The sequence below is a fragment of the Chelonia mydas genome, chromosome 1, assembly GCF_015237465.2.
Source record: "Chelonia mydas isolate rCheMyd1 chromosome 1, rCheMyd1.pri.v2, whole genome shotgun sequence".
Classification (NCBI taxonomy): Eukaryota; Metazoa; Chordata; order Testudines; family Cheloniidae; genus Chelonia; species Chelonia mydas.
Window position 1 is genome coordinate 42,633,960 of NC_057849.1, and position 18,445 is coordinate 42,652,404.

Sequence of the window (18,445 nt, forward strand, 5' to 3'; positions counted from 1 at the left end):
ACCGTGCACACCTGCTTCAATGAGGGGGGCAGGGAGCAGCTGGGACCTACACATGTGCACACTCTAGGGTGACCAGACAGCAAGCGTGAAAAATCAGGACAGGGGGTGGGGGGTAATAGGAGCCTATATAAGAAAAAGACCCCAAAATCGGGACTGTCCCTATAAAATCGGGACATCTGGTCACCCTAGCACACCCCCAGGGAGTGGCAGGGACCCACACATGTGAAACGGAGCTCATTTCTAGTTCAGGCCCCTTCTTTTTAAAAAAGAACTTTACGTAGGGTTAACATACATCTGTATTTTCCCCAGACATGTCATATTTTTTGGTTCTTAAATCGCCGTCCGGGAGCAATTTTTAAAATTTAAAAATTCCTCCTGCGAAAATACGGACGTATGGTAACCCTACTGGTACAAAAAATACATACTGTGGCACATCCCTTAAACCAGAACTTTTTATAGGGAACCAGTTGTTAAGATTTTGGCAGCTCATCACTGGATAAATATACTATATATGAAAAAATCCAAAGAGAAACCAACCTCTAGAGACATTCTGAAGAAAACATTCATGATACCTAGGAGGACAGACGAGCTGAGGTATTCTCAACCTTAAGTTCTTTAACACCAAGAGATTCAAACCTAAATTTGTGCCAGGAAGTTGAATCCAAGCAATAATGCTCTGTAGACAGAGAGAGCAGTATGTGGCATTCCAGCAAATCTTAGGAAGAGATCAGAAATTCACTATGGATGGCAACATACCTCTAACCAAGTGCACCTTAATATGAACTCAAAATTGCAGGACTTGCAAGGAACAGTAACTATGGTCAAACAATCACATACAAAATATCTAAGGGCCTGTCACAAGGGGGGGATTAAATTTTTTTAAAATGCCAATTTTGTTTTTCTACATGTCAATTAATATTTCTGTATCACAGTAGCCATACTTTAGATGTTTGCATGCCTTCCTGTCATACTTTTCCACCTCACCGCTGATTTAAGAGGTGTTAATCTTAGTACACAGTAATTGTAAGAAAATTATTCTGGAAAGGCTTTCCAGTTTGCAAGCTGCTACCAAAACAACGTGTTTCGGTGTTTTCACTGCAAGTCGGCCACCTGAATTTCGTAAAAAAGAGTCTTTGTTTGAAAATCGACTGCTAGAAACTCAAAAAAATATAGGAGATTTCCTCATGCAGGAATATGTCATGAGTACCAGGAACATTTATGGACATCATACCGAACATCTCCAACATATTACTAGCATATTACTAACATGCTGCTAGCTCTGGCAAATCCATCTTGGACTCCTGCCGGGGAGAGAGAGACACTGACACAGGCCACTAAGGGCAACTTAGAGGCTCTAGAGCAGGGGTCTCAAACATGCGACCCATGGAGTTATTTGCTGTGGCCCGCCAAGCTCCCCGTGGCCCCTCCCCCACCCGAGTTATTTCCTGAGGCTGCCAAGCTCCCCTCACCCACCGCCTCCCCCACCCCCAGTGTGCCGCACGTTCCCGCTCCTCTGCCTACCTCCAGGCGCTTCCTGCCGCCAAACAGCTGTTTGGCAGCGCTTAGGGCTTTCCAGGAGGGAGGGGGGAGGAGCAGGGAGCGGCACATTCAGGGGAGGAGGCGGAGAAGAGGAGGGGCAGGGATTGGGGGAAGGGGTTGGAATAGGGGCGGGGAGGGGGCAGGGGAGGGGTGGATCCTCATGGAAGGGGTGGAGTGGGGGCAGGGCCGGAGGGAGCGGGGTGCGGGGGTGTCAGTGATGCGGCCCTCGGGCCAATGTACTAGTCCTCATGTGGCCCTCCTGGTGATTTGAGTTTGAGATCCCTGCTCTAGAGTCACTAAAAGTATTAGGTTGTGGCACAGACATGTGGCTTGATTCCTTCTGAAGTGCTGTATTTGAGTAGCCTGTTATCCAGATTACGGGAAGCATGTTTTCCCCACCCTATATAGGTACATTGTTGAAACAACTAGCCATTTTCACAAAAATTATACTGTGCAGATACGAACCCAAATGGCAGATCTAAGAGTCCAGAGTCCCCACTTGTAACTCCCTGGGGTACAGGACTGAGTAACAAGGCAGTCTGGAGAGTGAAGGCTGAACTAGACTCTGGGAAGTTGTACAGGATACTACAAATCCAGCCATTTGATAGTTAATGACAAATAGGTTTTTGTGAAGGCTGAGCTCCACTGACTTCCAGAGCATTCAAAGGGGGCAACTCAGCACAGAATCCATTACATATGCCTTGCATTTTGCTATCTGTTTTTAAGAGTCAGACAAACATCTATTCACATATCATAGACAAAAATAATTACCTTTTCTTCATCCAAATGAATACCACTGATCTCGAAATCAAACATAAAAAGTTCTGCCACTTGCCTAAAAATACAGTAAAACCCTGTTAAAGACCCCCTCATTTCACAGCAGTTGGATCTTAGTGTGTTACATTTTACTGACTATATTTTGATTTAAGATAGAAAATAATTAATTATATCATCTTTTATAACTATTTTTTTCTGTGCACATACACTTCCAGTAGGTTTATTCCTTTGTTTATTCAGTGAAACTGGATGTTTTTCCTTGTAGATATTTTGGTGATTTGCATTGAAAAATGTCTTTTAACAAGCATATAACATTAATTTGTGTAGACTATAAAACATCAATTTAATTTAACTTATTTCATTTATTTTGAGTGATGAAGGAAAAAGCCCTTAAGCCTAGAACATCTGATTGTTTGGGGAGAAAAAAGTAGGATAGTTATCGTTACTGTGTGAGAGAAAGAATAATATGTCAGGCAGAAATGGATAAGCAATACTAAAAATGGTGCTTTATAACAACAATAAAGTGAAAGTAAACAATGCTGACATGTCAATTTGACCCTACAGACTGAAAGCATGTTACCATGCACAACTGCCATTAATAAAAATGCTTGATTTTATCTGAAATTCCAATAATAAGAAAACAAACAGAAAGCTAACCACACATAGGCATATTTTTAGAGTGTGCTCCAGATATGATTTACATTTAAAAATTTAAGCTGTCAGAGGCTTCTAGATGAATGGACATGCACTCATTTTAATTTGTAAGAACCTAAATATATTCCACTCCCTATTTTCCTTCTTAAATTTATACCTTATTACTGTTTACGTTGTTAGATGTATATCATAGCAGAATAGAATAATGCAATTTGGTTGAGTTGATTTTGTTATGGGAAACTTAACTTTTGCATTTCCTCATTTTCTAAAGATTTAAACTGGGCAAACTAAACATAGCTTTTAGCTATACACACACACACACAAAATGTGTACTCCAGCACATCCTATTCATAACCATAACTGAACTTCCTGACTACTGCACAGTTAAATTCTCAGTGGCTAATAAAGTTGCATAAAAATGGAGTCTCAGATTTTCTGGCCCATTGTGTTTTGCAGTTCTTTTACAAAAGGGTGCTGAACTGTCCATCAATTTAACAATACAGAAATATTTCCAAGCATTTTGGGGACTAATTTATAGTGTATTAACTTCTAAAATGTTAAACATTAACAAGTACCTGGTTTCTGGATCTAGGGAATCCATAACCCCTTTATTAGCCAGCAACTGTTTCAAACTTTGGCACAGCTCGATATTTGTATTTAACCTGAAGAGATAAAGATGAAAGCAACGAAGTATCAGAAATAGTTACTGACATTTCAGTCTCTTGGCATTACTCGTTCAAAGGCAGAGCTTAATCTTTTCTGACATACACTATTAGAAATCAAGGGCAAAGTTTTCAAAATGCTTTCAAGTTGTAACTGTACTCAGAAACTACTGTACAGTACAAGGATACAAGTTATACATTCTAGCATTTATGACTATGCAGGTGGGTACTTATTTTCAACAGGCAAGTATTTTTGCATGACATATTGTCGCAAGTAGGACAAAGTCTAAGGATAGTGGCTTATTTAAAGCATTCAACAGAAAAATGTAGTTTCTGACAGAGCATAATATATGCAGCGGTTCTCAAACTGTGGATTGGGACCCCAAAGTGGATTGTAACCCCATTTTAATGGGGTCGCCCGGGCTGGCTTATACTTGCTGGGATCCAGGGCAGAAGCCCAAGCCCCACCGCCCAGCGCCAAAGCCCAAGCCTCAGGGCTTTAGCCCTGGGCAGCGGGGATTAGGTTATAGGCCTCCTGCCTGGGCCTGAAACCCTTGGTCTTTGGCTTTGGCACCCCCAGGGTGGCAGAGCTTGAGTGGGCTTAGGCTTTAGTCGTCCCCGTCCCCCCCCCCGCCCCCCCGCAACCCTTCCCAGGGTCGTGTAGTAATTTTTGTTGTCAGAAGGGGGTCGCAGTGCAATGAAGTTTGAGAACCCCTGATCTAATGGTTAGAATACAGGACTGGGAGTCAGAAGCCCTATGTCACTATGTGCAACTCATTAAACCAGTCTGTGCCTCAGTTTCTCCATCAATAAAATGGACATAATACTTATCATACCTACCTCACAGAAGTGCTGCAAGGATTAATAACTTAATGTCAGTGAAGCCAAGTCGAGACCTTGTGTGATGCTGGCAGACCAGGCACCAGCTCATGCGAAGGCCCTTAGGCCTCACTGAACACTGATAAATGTACAGCTGGAAACCAGACTGGCTTACCTGCTGTGTGTTAGCATTATTAAAATAGTTATTAGAATTATAAGAATGTGTTTAGACTTTATGGAATGTTTGTAGGATGCTGCATGTATTAATCCTGCTTATATCTGTATCCCATGTTATAATATTTAAATGTGTGCTCTGTGACTATAAAAATGTTTGCTAAGACTGTAACCCCCGCCCCCCAAGTCAGGGGAGAAGCATTACCAAGTTAGAAATACTAGTTTACCACAAGGGGTGTAATCTTCTTCCCAACAAAAGACTGTCTTTAGGCATCAGACAAGCCATTGTGGACAAAAGGACTTTGTTGATAGCTTCCCCCACACCCCTAAAAAGGATACGTGCACAATCCCATGTCCCATCACAGCTTGAATGCTGGAGAAAGGGAATAAAAATTCCTGCTAAGGAGCAATTGGTATATTTATGCTGTCTGGACTCTGAGGGGCAAAGATTCCTAAACATAAGCAAGAGATTCCCAAGCTGTTTGGCTCTGGCTAGCCCTAAAAGACATAAAAGCTTGCTTATAGAACCTTTATTACCTTTTGAATTTAAGATTGTACCTCATTTGCATGTGTATGTTACCTGCTTTAACCTTGTAAATAACTATTTATTTTTCCTAGTTAACAAACCTTTAGTTAGTTTGTTACACAATTGGTTAAAAGCGTTCTCTTTGGTTTGAGATCTGAGTACAACTGACATTGGGTAAGTGACAGGTCCTTTGGCACTGGGAGTATTCTGCATATTGTTGTGATTTTTGGTATAAGGGACCATCTGTCACAGAGGCAGGTTTGCCTGGGTGGCAAGGGAGATCAGAGTACTCAAGAGGACTATCTCTGGCTCCCTATTAAGACTATTATAGTGCCTGTGCAGTTCACACTTGTTACTTGGTTGATGAAATCTAAGTATAAAACACACAACCAGTCTGAGGTTCATGCCCTGTTTCCTGATAGTCTGCCCTGAGGTTGGCACTCACAATTGTAAGCCACTTCAGACAGCACAACACCTTGTGTGAAAGGAACTATATAAATGCAAAGACTTACTACTGATACTAAACAGAAGCTAGTAATCCAGGGATGCTATTTGCTATAGAAAGAAGCATACAACGTAAATACAAAAAGAAAAGAAGCACTTGTGGCACCTTAGAGACTAACCAATTTATCTGAGCATAAGCTTTCGTGAGTTACAGCTCACTTCATCGGATGCTCACGAAAGCTTATGCTCAAATAAATTGGTTAGTCTCTAAGGTGCCACAAGTACTCCTTTTCTTTTTGTGGATACAGACTAACACGGCTGCTACTCTGAAACGTAAATACAGTAGCTGCCTCCAAACTTTCATAGTAGTTAAGAAGTTTCTGAGATTCAGGTTAATTTGTGCTTTCCTCGTCTCTAAAAGTTTACTTCAATCCAAACCGACATTTAAAAACAGACAGTCCGCAGCAAGGTAAGCCTTACTGAGCAACCCCCCCGCTTTAGGTCTTGAAAAATCCACTTGCAGGTAGGAAGATCTCCCAGACAAGTGCACAGGCTCAAGCCGTCAGTTTCTACTGAATTTACTCTTACAATTATTGTTTCTAGCCTTGACGGCGTGAAGCCTATCAAGTATACGCGCTGATGCGGCGCTGTCCTTCTGAGACGGCAGAAAGCCCTGCTGCCTCGGCTGGCCACGGCTTTGTTAGACGCTCGCAGAGAAAACTGACGACGACTCCGGCCACTTTTTCTGCGGCTATTTGGAACCCTGTAAGCAGCAGTGGAGCTCTTAAGAATCACGTCAATTTCATGCTGCCACTTAATAAGCAGTCACATAAGAGGACCACCCGAAAAAAGGGAGGCTGGGCTTGAAAAAGGGAGCCCCCAAATAGGAACGCATCCCAGAGGTACCTCTGGCAGAAATCTCAACACCCCACCCCTTTCCTAGCGTCCAGGGACAGCCGCGGACTGGACGTAATTCACCCCAAAAACCCCACCAAGTGCTAGTTTATTCACTGAAAAATGCAATTTGGGGTCAACCAAACTATTCGCAAATTCACGGTGAGTTTGCCAAATGGTTTTAAGCTAACAAAAAAATCTAAACATTTTAGTAATGTCGACATAGAAAACTTTTCATTTCAACCTCAACATTTTTGTTTCAATTTTCAGGCAGGCATTTTTGACAAAAGGAAAGAAGGGAAAATGGCTTTAGGAGGTGGTGGAGCTGATACCTGCCATATACACTTTAGCCCGGTGGCTAGGACACTCACCTGGAATGTGGGAGGCCCAAATACAATATCTGCTTTGATGACTATTTATGAAAAGTGGAACAGCTTCAACAGCTCGTAGCTCGGTGGGATAGGGCACACTGATGCAATGGGGGAAACCTAAGTTCAAAGTCCTTCTCTCCACATCAGGCAGAGGGAGGAATTGAACCTGAGTCTCCCACTAGGCTAAAGTTTATGAGAGAGAGGTACCGCCATCTCTTCCTCCCCTCACTGTTGTTTTGTGAATCTAGCCCTCCTTTCCTTTGCTTTAGTCAAAATGCCTGAAGACCTAAACTAAATTTTTCAGGTCATACTGAAATGTTTCATTGTGACTTGAAATTTTCTCAATTTTTTGATTCACCAGAAATTTTCAAAAAATGTTTTCTATTCAACCCAAAACAAAATTATTTTACTTAACTGCAAGTGATCTGAAACATCAATTATTCACTCAGCTTGACTGGACTTCTTACCAAGATATTGCCTGTACAAGTTGCTGGTGGAAATGACTCTCCTTCATCTTTTGTAACTACCTCTGGCAAGTAGAGTGTAACATGGCTAGTTTGGAAGGTCTCTGGTAAAAAATGTTAAGCCCTGTCAACCTTGTCTACATTTTAAACTCTGATATCAAATTATATATACCCATCCTCCTTCATCATAACGCAAGCAACTCTTTAAAACTGATTCCCACTATACTCAAAATCTGATTCAAATACTAATCTAAGAACATATATTTTATCAAATTAGATTTTTTTTTTTTAAGAAGTGATGTTTCAGCCAGAATGGTCTTTCTCAAGGCTAGTAAATTAGACAGCACAGCACTCCAGTGTTGTTATCTAACTGGACACACCTTCAAATTGTAAGTCTATATTCTCAACCTCAATGGAAGATTTTCCTCCCTTTTTTCACATTCCCTCTTACACGATCAGAATCCAAGTGGTCAGTATGCCAGAAGAAGAGGTGTTGTGTGCCTTTAGATTTGCCATCCCTAAATTATACAGACTTCAGAGCCAAAAAATTAACTGCCAGAAACTTAAGAAAATTTAGTTCCAAGGTTTTGATGAGTTCCAGTGGCACAGACCTTCACAGTAAATTAGGCAATGCAATAGTGTTCCAGATGCAACCTGAAACTAAAACAGAATGACCTTACACCAGTCACTGTAAGGATGAATCTTTAAATAACTCATTTAAAAACAAAGTTGCTCTCTGTTCCACACATAAAAACCTCACATACATGTTAACAATAAGCAAAAAAGTTATCTGTTGGATAGTGCAGAATTTTTCAGACATGAAAGCTAATTTTACAGCAACATAAATGAACAAAACATACTTTTCTACCATGGTACCAATGTTTCTGCAGGCTTCTTCAGCAGCCTCTCTGAATGCAAAGTCAGGGTGGGCAATTTTCACGAAGTCAGCCTGACATAGTAGAAAAAGAAGAGAAGTGGTGCTGATGGGAAAGATTGTCCATAATTTGAAACTTACATGCAAGTTAGTTTTTAGAGAAGAGCTGGAATTTATATGGCACAGATTTGTAAACATTTAAACTTCCTAAATAAATAAATAGTTTTAAAAAAGGTTGGCAATTCCACTCAGCTTAACATGTTTCCACTGTTACACGCAATCTCTTTTCACTGAGCACTTTCACATAAATTTGTCTTCTCAGAACCAGCATCTGTTAAGAACGTGTCAACAGTTATTAATTGCTATAGTATAAATTTCACTCCAAAGAAAATATTTTCACTTAGGTTTTTATTATTATTTTCAGTTAGGCATGTATCTTAGAAAAAGGTTCTTTCCCTTGCAAGAAACACTCATAAAAAAACAGTGCCTTTGAATCTTACTGCTTTAAAACTTTCTATTTTTTACTAAACTCAATTCCAGAAAAATAAACATGCTTTTTTGTATTGTTTTTCAAAATTTAGTACAGACCATCTACTCCTAAGACACGTTTTAAGAAATATCTTAAATATTGCTGCTATAAATATTACACACTTGCTTGAAAAAGGGTTTTATAAACTAAGTACAGAACTTTATCTTAAAGCTTTAATCTTTCATCAAAATTGGATAAAAACCCATGAGAGATTACATCTTTCAAAAGGTCTCGCCACCATTTGTAGAGAAACAGCCAAATGCCAGCATATTACTGGAAAAAGTGTCACACAAGATTAAAGGATCAACAGAGACTTTCAGTAAAATAGCGAATCCTGCCTTGAGCAATGTGATAGGTTTCCTCCATGCTCACTAAAGCCTCAATCCTGCAAACATCCAAATGTTTAACTTCACTCCCATGAAAAGTTCCACTGAAATCAATGGCATAGCTCATGAAAGTACATTTAAGCATGTGTCTCTTTACAGAACCAGGGCTTAAAGGCCCAATGTTGCAAATTGTTATCCACACAAATAGTACTTCTACAGCCAACAGGACTACCATATGAATAAGAACTACACACTGGGAGTTTACAGGATTTGACTTAAACTTGTGAATTCCCTGCTGGCCCATGCCCAGCTCAATTGTGACATGAGGACACAAACCTAACAGTGATACATGTTTTACTTCTCTTACTACGTATGATCTTGTGGCCTACTTTTTCTCTGAATTATTTTTAAAATGGAAAAAATAACCCTAAGAAGTTTCAATCTTTCAAATGCACTAAAGTTTTCAGATACTGCAAGAGACACCTATCTTGGTATTAGACTAAGCTGTTTTCACATGATTATGCTAAATATTTACCAGATTTCATTGCTTTTCATGGTAAATGTCATCACACAGATTTTTAAATATTTTTATATACACAAGAACAGACTATTTTGCACAAGGAAATAAACTGCAGATTGCTATACTTACAACTGTTGAATATTTCATTCTGTTAAAGGTTATTTGGATTTATTTGAAATATATGAAACTCCTTTCAAAAGAAAAACTGAAACTGAATGTGGTTTACTATGTAATATAGCATACATTTATAATCATTCTGAAAACATATAATTTTTACTTTAAGTGTTTGGAGTCATTTTATGGGTCGAATTTTCCAAAGGCACTCCAACTTCATCTCCTAATTTGCTTACATAAAATATACATCTATATTTTGTGCACTTTTTTATAGGGCTATCAAGTGATTAAAAAATTAATCGGGATTAATCACACTCAAACAATAATAGAATACCATTTATATAAATATTTTGGATGTTTTTCACATTTTTAAATATATTGATTTCAATTACAACACCCAATATAAAGTGTACAGTGCTCACTTTATATTTGTTTTTTATTATAAATATTTGCACTGTAAAAATAAAAGAAATTGTATTTTTCAATTCACTTAATAAAAGTACTGTAGGGCAATCTCTTTATCATGAAAGTTGAACCTACAAATGTAGAATTATGAATGCAGTTATTTTTGTACAAAAATAAAACAATGTAAAACTTTAGAGCCTGCAAGTCCAGTCAGTCCTACTTTTTGTTCAGCCAATCGCTCAGACAAACAAGTTTGATTATATTTGCAGGAGAAAATGCTGCCTGGTTTTTGTTTACAATGTCACCTGAAACTGAGAACAGGCCTTCTCATGCCACTGTTGCAGCCAGTGTTGCAAGATATTTATGTGCCAGATGCATTCAAAAAAGAACTAGATACATTCATGGAGGATAGGTCCATCAATGGCTATTAGCCAGGATGAGCAGGGATGGTGGTGTCCCTAGCCTCTGTTTGCCAGAAACTGGGAATGGGCAACAGGGGATGGATCATTTGTTCATTCCCTATGGGGCACCTGGCACTGACCACTGTCGAAAGACAGGATACTGGGCTAGATGGACCTTTGTCTGACCCAGTATGAACATTCATACATTCTTATGTTAAAGATTCATATGTCCCTTCATGCTTCAACCACCATTCCAGACGACATGCGTCCATGCTGATGACAGGTTCTGCTCGATAATGATCCAACGCAGTGCAGACCAATGCACGTTCATTTTCATCTTCTAAGTCAGATGCCACCAGCAGAAGGTTGATTTTCTTTTTTGGTGGTTCGGGTTCTGTAGTTTCCGCATCAGAGTGTTGCTTTTTTAAGACTTCTGAAAGCATGCTCCACACCCCGTCCCTCTCTGGAAGGCACTTCAGATTCTTAAATCTTCGGTCAAGAGCTGTAGCTATCTTTAGAAATCTCACATTGGGGCCTTCTTTGCATTTTGTCAAATCTGCAGTGAAAATGTTCTTAAAACAAACAACATGTGCTGGGTCATCATCCAAGACTGCTATAACATGGAATATATGGCAGAATGCAGTTAAAACAGAGCAGAAAACATACAATTCTCCCCCCCATGGAGTTCAATCACAAATTTAGTTAAGGCATTATTTTTCTAATGAGCATCATCAGCACGGAAGCATGTCCCCTGGAAAGGTGGGCAAAGCACGAAGGGGCATATGAATGTTTAGCATATCTGACACAAATACCTTGCAAGGCCAACTACAAAAGTGCCATGCCAACATCTGTTCTCACTGTCAGGTGACATTGTAAATAAGAAGTGGGCAGCATTATCTCCTGTAAATGTAAACAAACTTGTTTCTCTTAGCGATTGGCTGAACAAGAAGTAGGACTGAATGGACTTGTAGGCTCTCAAGTCTTACATTGTTTTGTTTTTGAGTGCAGTTATGTAACAACAACAAAATCTACATTTGTAAGTTACACTTTCACAATAGAGATTGCACTACAGTATTTCCATAAGGTGAATTGAAAAATACTATTTTTGTTTATCATTTTTACAGTGCAAATATTTGTAATAAAAATAATATAGTGAGCACTGTACACTTTGTATCCTGTGTTGTAACTGAAATCAATATATTTGAAAATGCAGAAAAACTTCCAAAATATTTAATAAATTTCAAATGGTATTAACAGTGCGATTAAAACTGCGATTAATCATGATTAATTTTTTTGAGTTACTCACGTGAGTTAACTGTGATTAATTGACAGCCCTACTTTTTTACCTATGTACAAATTCCCCTATTTTGGTGATAACAGTATTGTGTGCACCAGTCAAGCAGCTAAGCAACTAACTATTCAACTTCCACATGCAGCAGAGCTTTGGTGAACACAAGAGTGTAGACAGGGTAAAGCATGCAAAAATTAAGACACATCTGCTGACGTACAAGTTTGGAGGCATCTTCTGAACATGTGGATCTACTTCCAGGCTGGCTTGGGAAAGTATAAGAACATAATGACAGGTTTCAGAGTAGCAGCCGTGTTAGTCTGTATTCGCAAAAAGAAAAGGAGTACTTGTTAGTCTCTAAGGTGCCACAAGTACTCCTTTTCTTTTTATCAGAACATAGGTAATTTAATACATGCTCGTTTTATTCAGTATAATTACCTCTTGTCACTAATATTCATAATCTAGAGATACTACTGAGGCCTCAGCTGTGTCTGGATGTACAAATAGCAGCAAAGGCCACGAGTGGTTTTCTCCCCATCTGTACTTGACAAGAAGTTTCCTCTCAAACTCAGACCTCACCATAATTATACATGCCTTTTTCACCTCCAGATTGGGTTACTACATTGCGCTCTGCTTGGAGAAACACTTCATACCCACTTGGAAATTTCATGTAGTGCAGAATATAGCTATCTACTTAGTAAACTGTACATCACACTTATAATGTATTACACCTGTGCACATAGACTGCACTGAATTCCAGTTTATTTTGAGGTGTAATTCAAACTACTAATTTTGCTATATCAAGCCCTTTACGGCTTGTATGCCATTTATTTGAGACAGTACCCTTCTACTTGTTAACATCTGGGATAGGACAATGTATTCTCTTGCCGAGGGCCCTCAACTCTACAATTAGCTTCCCCCTTTCACCTGATAAGTTCGTTGACCTTTAGGGTTGTTTGTGTGTTTAAGCAGGCATTTCCTAATGGGGTGGGTGGACTGGAGAGGGCCTTAGAGACAGATTCTACTTCCATGGATGTCACTGTTAAAACACTCCTTGGTTTTAGGGTGAGCAAACTTTGGCCCCTAGATTCTGTAGGATCTCAGGAGGGATTAAAGGAGTCTCTTATTGGTATGGTTGATATAAATCTAAATTAACATAATCACTGGGATACAATACATATTTTTAGATTTTGTTTATGCCCCTAAGATCATACAGTATAACCTGAAAAAATACCACTAATGAAGCAATAAATCATGTGCTACCATAAAAGGCTCAAATACTAATGAAGAAAACATTTATTATATGTGTTAATAATATACCATATACAGTCAGTAAATTCAGCTCATAAGACCACTTTTTAAAAAAATTACTACCATAAGAAAAGTAAAATTAAACCTCATAAAACCAGTACATGCTTCAATTACAACGAATTGTCATGGTCACAACTTCATCGTGAACAACCCACTTTGAGAGTATGGTGATTTTTACACATCAGTAAGTTTACGTATTGAAGCACAACATGGTGAATTAAGAAGAGCTTCAGATCCTCAACTCTCCATGTTTTATTGGGTTTAAAACACACCATTAATATTATTTGAACTTGGATTTTGTGTTAAACAATATATTGCTTGTAGCCATAACAAGTGAGGATGCAATCTTATAAGATCTCATGAGGTAAGCAGTGTCAGGCTTAATAAATAATAGGCTGGCAGACCTCTAACAAAAACCCAGGCTGCTACAGGAAGCGGTGTTCACGTTACAGTATCTAGCAATCTTCCCTCTAAGCTAGAACTGAACCTTTCCAGCATCATGTTACTAGATAAATTCATGGAAGACAAGTCCATCAATGGCTATTAGTCAAGATAGGCAGGGATGGTGTCCCTAGCCTCTGTTTGCCAGAAGCTGGGAATGGGTGACAGGGGATGGATTACTTGATGATTACCTATTCCGTTAATTGCCTCTGGGGCACTTGGCATTGGCCATGGTTGGAAGACAGGATCCTGGGCTAGATGGACCTTTGGTCTGACCCAGTATGGCTGTTCTTATGGTCTTACTGCAGGTGCTGTTCTTTGTATGAAATATAAAACAGAGATCCTGACTGTTTCCGGAATTAATGATCCCATGAATCTTTTCACAAGAGTGACAGCTATCTACACATAATAAATGTGATTACATTGTTTTGTTAAATTCTCCTGTTGATTTAGTTGGCTAAAGTTAGGTCTACACTACACATTTAGGTTGGCTTAACTACACTGCTCAAGGCTGTGAAAAATTTCACCCCCTGTGCAATGTAGCTAAGCTGACCTAAGCTCTGATGTAGACACCATTAGGTTGACAGAAGAATTTGCCCGTTGACCTAGCTACCACCTCTTGGAAAGGGGGATTTATTACTTATTTATTGTGCCACTGTAGCGTAAAGGGATTCTTCCATCGCTCTAGTAGTATTTATACTACATTGGGACAGCTGTGGCGTTTCTTGTGTAGACATAAGAGATTCATCACTTCCTGGCTATAAACTGAGTGTTGTTGGCACAAATAAAAGGCCATCTATGCTACAGCCTAGAGTCGTCTTTACATTTCAGAGTGATCTGATTTCCAGATGTACACACTTCGTAACTGCAAGTCTTGAGAAGGCAAGAATGTTAATAAAATACTGATCTGATTTTACTATGTTTCTTGTCATTGATATATTATTTTTAAATCTCACTTAAAGTTCACTGTACAGTTACAAATCACATCAGATATAACTTCTGAAACTACTGGTAATTTAATGAAAGACTTTGTAACTGATTAAAAAGACCCTCCTTAGTGAGAAATCGCAATTTTCTATCCTGATACAGGAAATCGCAATGTTGATACAATGATGATATCTTTTATAACAGAAGAGTTTACAAAACAAAAGTCTGAGCTAAGCTAGAAATATCCAAATAAAAAGTAAATTTACAAGAGACTATCAAACTTAACAATAAATCTTACCAAGTCTGCTACTCTGCACAATGCATCTGAAAGCTGATCAAAAATCATTACTGTCTGTGGCCCAGGAGGTGTAGTACATGCTTTCTGGACTAGCTGTTCAGTTTCTTGTAATGCTTTTTCTTGTGCCTCTTGAAATCCTTCTGGAGAACTCAATTCTGGAACACCAAATAGACCCTAAAATACCAAGTGTAGATTCAACATACAGTGCAAATACACTAGAACAAAATAACTAGAGTATCTCATTTCCATTAATCACCAAACAAATTATTTTTGCAATAACTGTCAAGAAAGTTACTTTGTTCTGTAATGTTCAGAAATGGGTGTTTGCTATAAAAAATTTTCAAATTACTTATATTTAGGCATTTGGGTGTCACAAATTTTGGAAGAGCTACTTTTATGCATTAAAGCAAACTGGTAGTGTCCTGGAAATATAGCACTCATATCATGAGATTTATGTTACAGACCTGAGGTAAAATTTTCAAAACGAAGTGACTTAGGAGTCCAGAAGTCCTATTTTCAAAAGTTATTTAGGCACTTAGGCCCAAATCCTCCGAGCTTCTAAATACCCTTGCGGCTCTGGGCATCAGAAGCCTAAGCTTCCCTGAAAGCACCTAACCATTCTGAAAATGGGATTTAAGCTCTTAAATCACTGATGCATATTTGAAAATTTTACGCCTGGTCTCAGCAGCTTCAACTGCCCTACTTGGCACTTCAGAGCAGGAACCCTTCTTTAGTATTGGTACAGTGGGTAGCATATTGTGGGCATTACTGGAAACAGATAAGTATCGGTAATACAAAAATAATGAAGAACAACGTTACTGGTATCTGCTCTGCCAGTTTCTTAATTCCAGGTAATTCAGCATTATAGCTCACTCCTGGAAATCTACCACAGGACTCTCACTAACATAAATGAATGACTCATCAAAAAGAAGAAAATCAACAGGCCTGGTGGCAACACTCCACAGATAAACATTTGCTTGTGTTAGCCAGTATATCAATTTAAAAAAAAACATGAACACAAAAGGGTGAAACAGCAGACAAAACTAAGTTGTTTCATCTCCAAAATATCCCAGTCATTTCAAAATAATCTTCACAAACCTTCAGTTTGAAATGTTCCTATTTGAATTATGGTATGATCACAGAACAGTTTTAATTCAGAAAAACTGATTGCTTTTTCTTGCCTTTAACTGCAATATAAATTAGGAAAAATAATTCTTACTGTGTAGTTCAGTGGTGGGCAACCTGCGGCCTACGCCACTTCTCACAGCTCCCATTGGCCGGGAACGGCGAACCGCGGCCACTGGGAGCTGTGGGCGGCCGTGCAAATGTAAACAAACTGTCTAGCGGCCCGCCAGGGGATTACCCTGACAGGCCACACGTTGCCCATCACTGGTGTAGATCCTAAAGACTGTTCCAGTATACAAGACCAAAATTTTCATAACTGGATTCATAAAAGTTAAGTTCCTGAATCCATATTTGAGCATGTAAGTAGAAACAGCTTGATTTTCAAAGGGTTGAGCACCTAATGTGGATTTAGGACCCTCACTTTAGACATTCAGATATGAACGTTTTGGCCAGATCCCCTCCTACCCCCATTTCTTCATCTCTTTGGAGGAGAGGATGTTTCAGACACACAGCTTAAAAAGAAATTAAATGACACTCGGGACAAATTTTAAAACTGGCTGATGAAACTGCACATGTAATCAGAGCTTTTGCACTTCAGTTAGCCACAAATTCTCTGTGTAGGAAGCAACTGAACAGGGTGGAAAGTAATTTAATAGGAAGAGCCCCAGAACAAAAGGTTTACCTAAGAGATACAACAAGAGAGTATTTCTTGCCTTGCTTCAATACAGAAATTATTGGTGACAAGGCACAGAATCATCTCAATAATTTTGCCATCTGGGTCATAAAACAATTTGTTTTACGTTGTTTTAAATTGTTTCAGTGATTTCCAATGAATTTTTTTTTTATTAATTTATTGGTGAAACTCACTCCCCTGCAGAACATCAGATCAAAATCTACACACCACTCACATCCCACCTCCTAAATCCTCAAAACAGAGATTACGTGGATCTCCACTACACAGGGATATTTCCTCAAAGCAAGCAGCTATCTAAATTCTGATCTACACTACAGACCTATATTGGTATAACTACATTGCTCAGGAGTGTGAAAAATCCACACCCCCTGAGCAACACAGTTATACCAACCTAACCCCGGCTGTACACAGCACTATGTCGATGGGAGGCCTTCTCCCGCAGACGCAGCTACCACCTCTCGGGGAGGCGGATTAACTAAGGGCTTGTCTACACTACCACTTAAATTGATGTAATTTACATTGCTCAGGGGTGTGAAAAAGCCACCCCCAAGTAATGCAAGTTACATCAACCTAAGCACTATCCACACTGGTGCTATCTTGGTGGGAGACGCTTTCTCGCCAACATAGCTTCCGCCTCTTGTTGAGATGGAGTAATATGCCGACGGGAGAGTGCTCTCCCATCAGCATAGCTCATCTTCACCGGAAGCGGTGCAGCTGCACAGATGTACTAGCACAATAGTGTAGACTAGCCCTAAGGGACAGCAGAGCTCTCTCCCGTGGCTGTCGTAGACTGTCTTCATTAAAGCACTCCAGCGGTGCAGCTGCATCAGGACAACATTTTACGTGCAGACTTGCCATTAAAAAAGAGAGAGCGAGTGTGAAGTGGTAAGTAACTGGTAAATTTAGGGCTAGATTAAACCTTTAAAATACAGTCTAGGACAAAGGTGTAGTACTTTAATGGCACGATCGCCCTTCAAGCTTTCCAGGGTGCAGGCTGTACTACCAGCTGCCTGTCTGGGGAAGATCACAGGAGCAATCTGGGACCCTTGCTGGGCGAGGTTCTACGAGCCCTACCTACTGCAAAAAGGCAGACCCGGTTATCACCATGGTCCCTTCTGGCCTTAAAAATCTATTAATCAAAACCCCGCCCCCAGGCTCCTGCACGAGGCACTGAGCGTACCCCATGGACCCCCCCCCCGGGTCTGGCATAACAGTGGGTGACCCCAAGGGTTGCTTGCAGCTCCCTGCCCTGAGCTGAGACGTGGGGTCCACGGGAGGCCCCGGCCCTCAGTGCACCGCTGCGCTGCGGGGAGCCTCCCCCAAGCAGAACAGAGCCAGACCCTGGCGCCAACATGCCGCGGGCGCCCGGCAGCAGATCTCGGCATGCGGGGCGCCCCCGGGTCCCAGCAGGAGCTCGGGGAGAGGGGCGACCCCAGGGAGCCGGGGGGCCGCTGAGAGGCGACCGATCGCAGCGCGCCTCACAGCCTCCGCCGGGCTCAGGACCCCTGGCCACCTCCAAGAGGGGGCGGGCCTTAGCCCGCCCCGCCAAGCCCGGGGCCCCGCCCGCTCACCGTGCTCTGGCCCGTCAGCCGGCTGCGCTGCTGCTGCTTGGCATCGAAGGCGGCGCCCACCGGGGACCAGCTGGTGCTGACCCGCCTGCTGCCGCCGCCCCCTGTCCAGCCCCGCACCGCGAGGCGCAGGGCGGCCGGCAGCGCCCGCCTGCACCCGGACAGCATGGCGGGAGGAGCAGGAGCCCCGGCCCCAGCTCGCGCCGGGAGTCACCTCCCACTTCCGGCTACTGCTGAGGGCCGCGACCCCGGCACGTCCCTCCCAGCTTGAGGAGGAGCCGGCGGGGCGGGGCGTGAGCC

At 40.9% G+C, this 18,445-nt stretch overlaps 1 protein-coding gene across 3 annotated transcripts in view; it reads right to left on the bottom strand.

Annotated features, from left to right (window-relative positions):
* LOC102932805 (mitochondrial intermediate peptidase) overlaps positions 1–18,445 on the bottom strand; it is a 135,720-nt gene extending 117,275 nt beyond the window's left edge. The window contains exons 1-5 of one of the 3 annotated variants that reach the window (XM_037891199.2): positions 18,149–18,445; positions 14,759–14,932; positions 8,185–8,273; positions 3,546–3,632; positions 2,311–2,374 (exon numbers count right to left, since the gene is read on the bottom strand). In XM_037891199.2, coding sequence (XP_037747127.1) covers positions 2,311–2,374; positions 3,546–3,632; positions 8,185–8,273; positions 14,759–14,932; positions 18,149–18,313 — 579 coding nt within the window. In that variant the 5' untranslated portion in view covers positions 18,314–18,445. Of the gene's footprint in view, positions 1–2,310; positions 2,375–3,545; positions 3,633–8,184; positions 8,274–12,001; positions 12,102–14,758; positions 14,933–17,757; positions 18,037–18,148 lie in introns of those variants that run through there. The other 2 variants (XM_043530842.1, XM_037891220.1) reach the window with 2 other exon arrangements.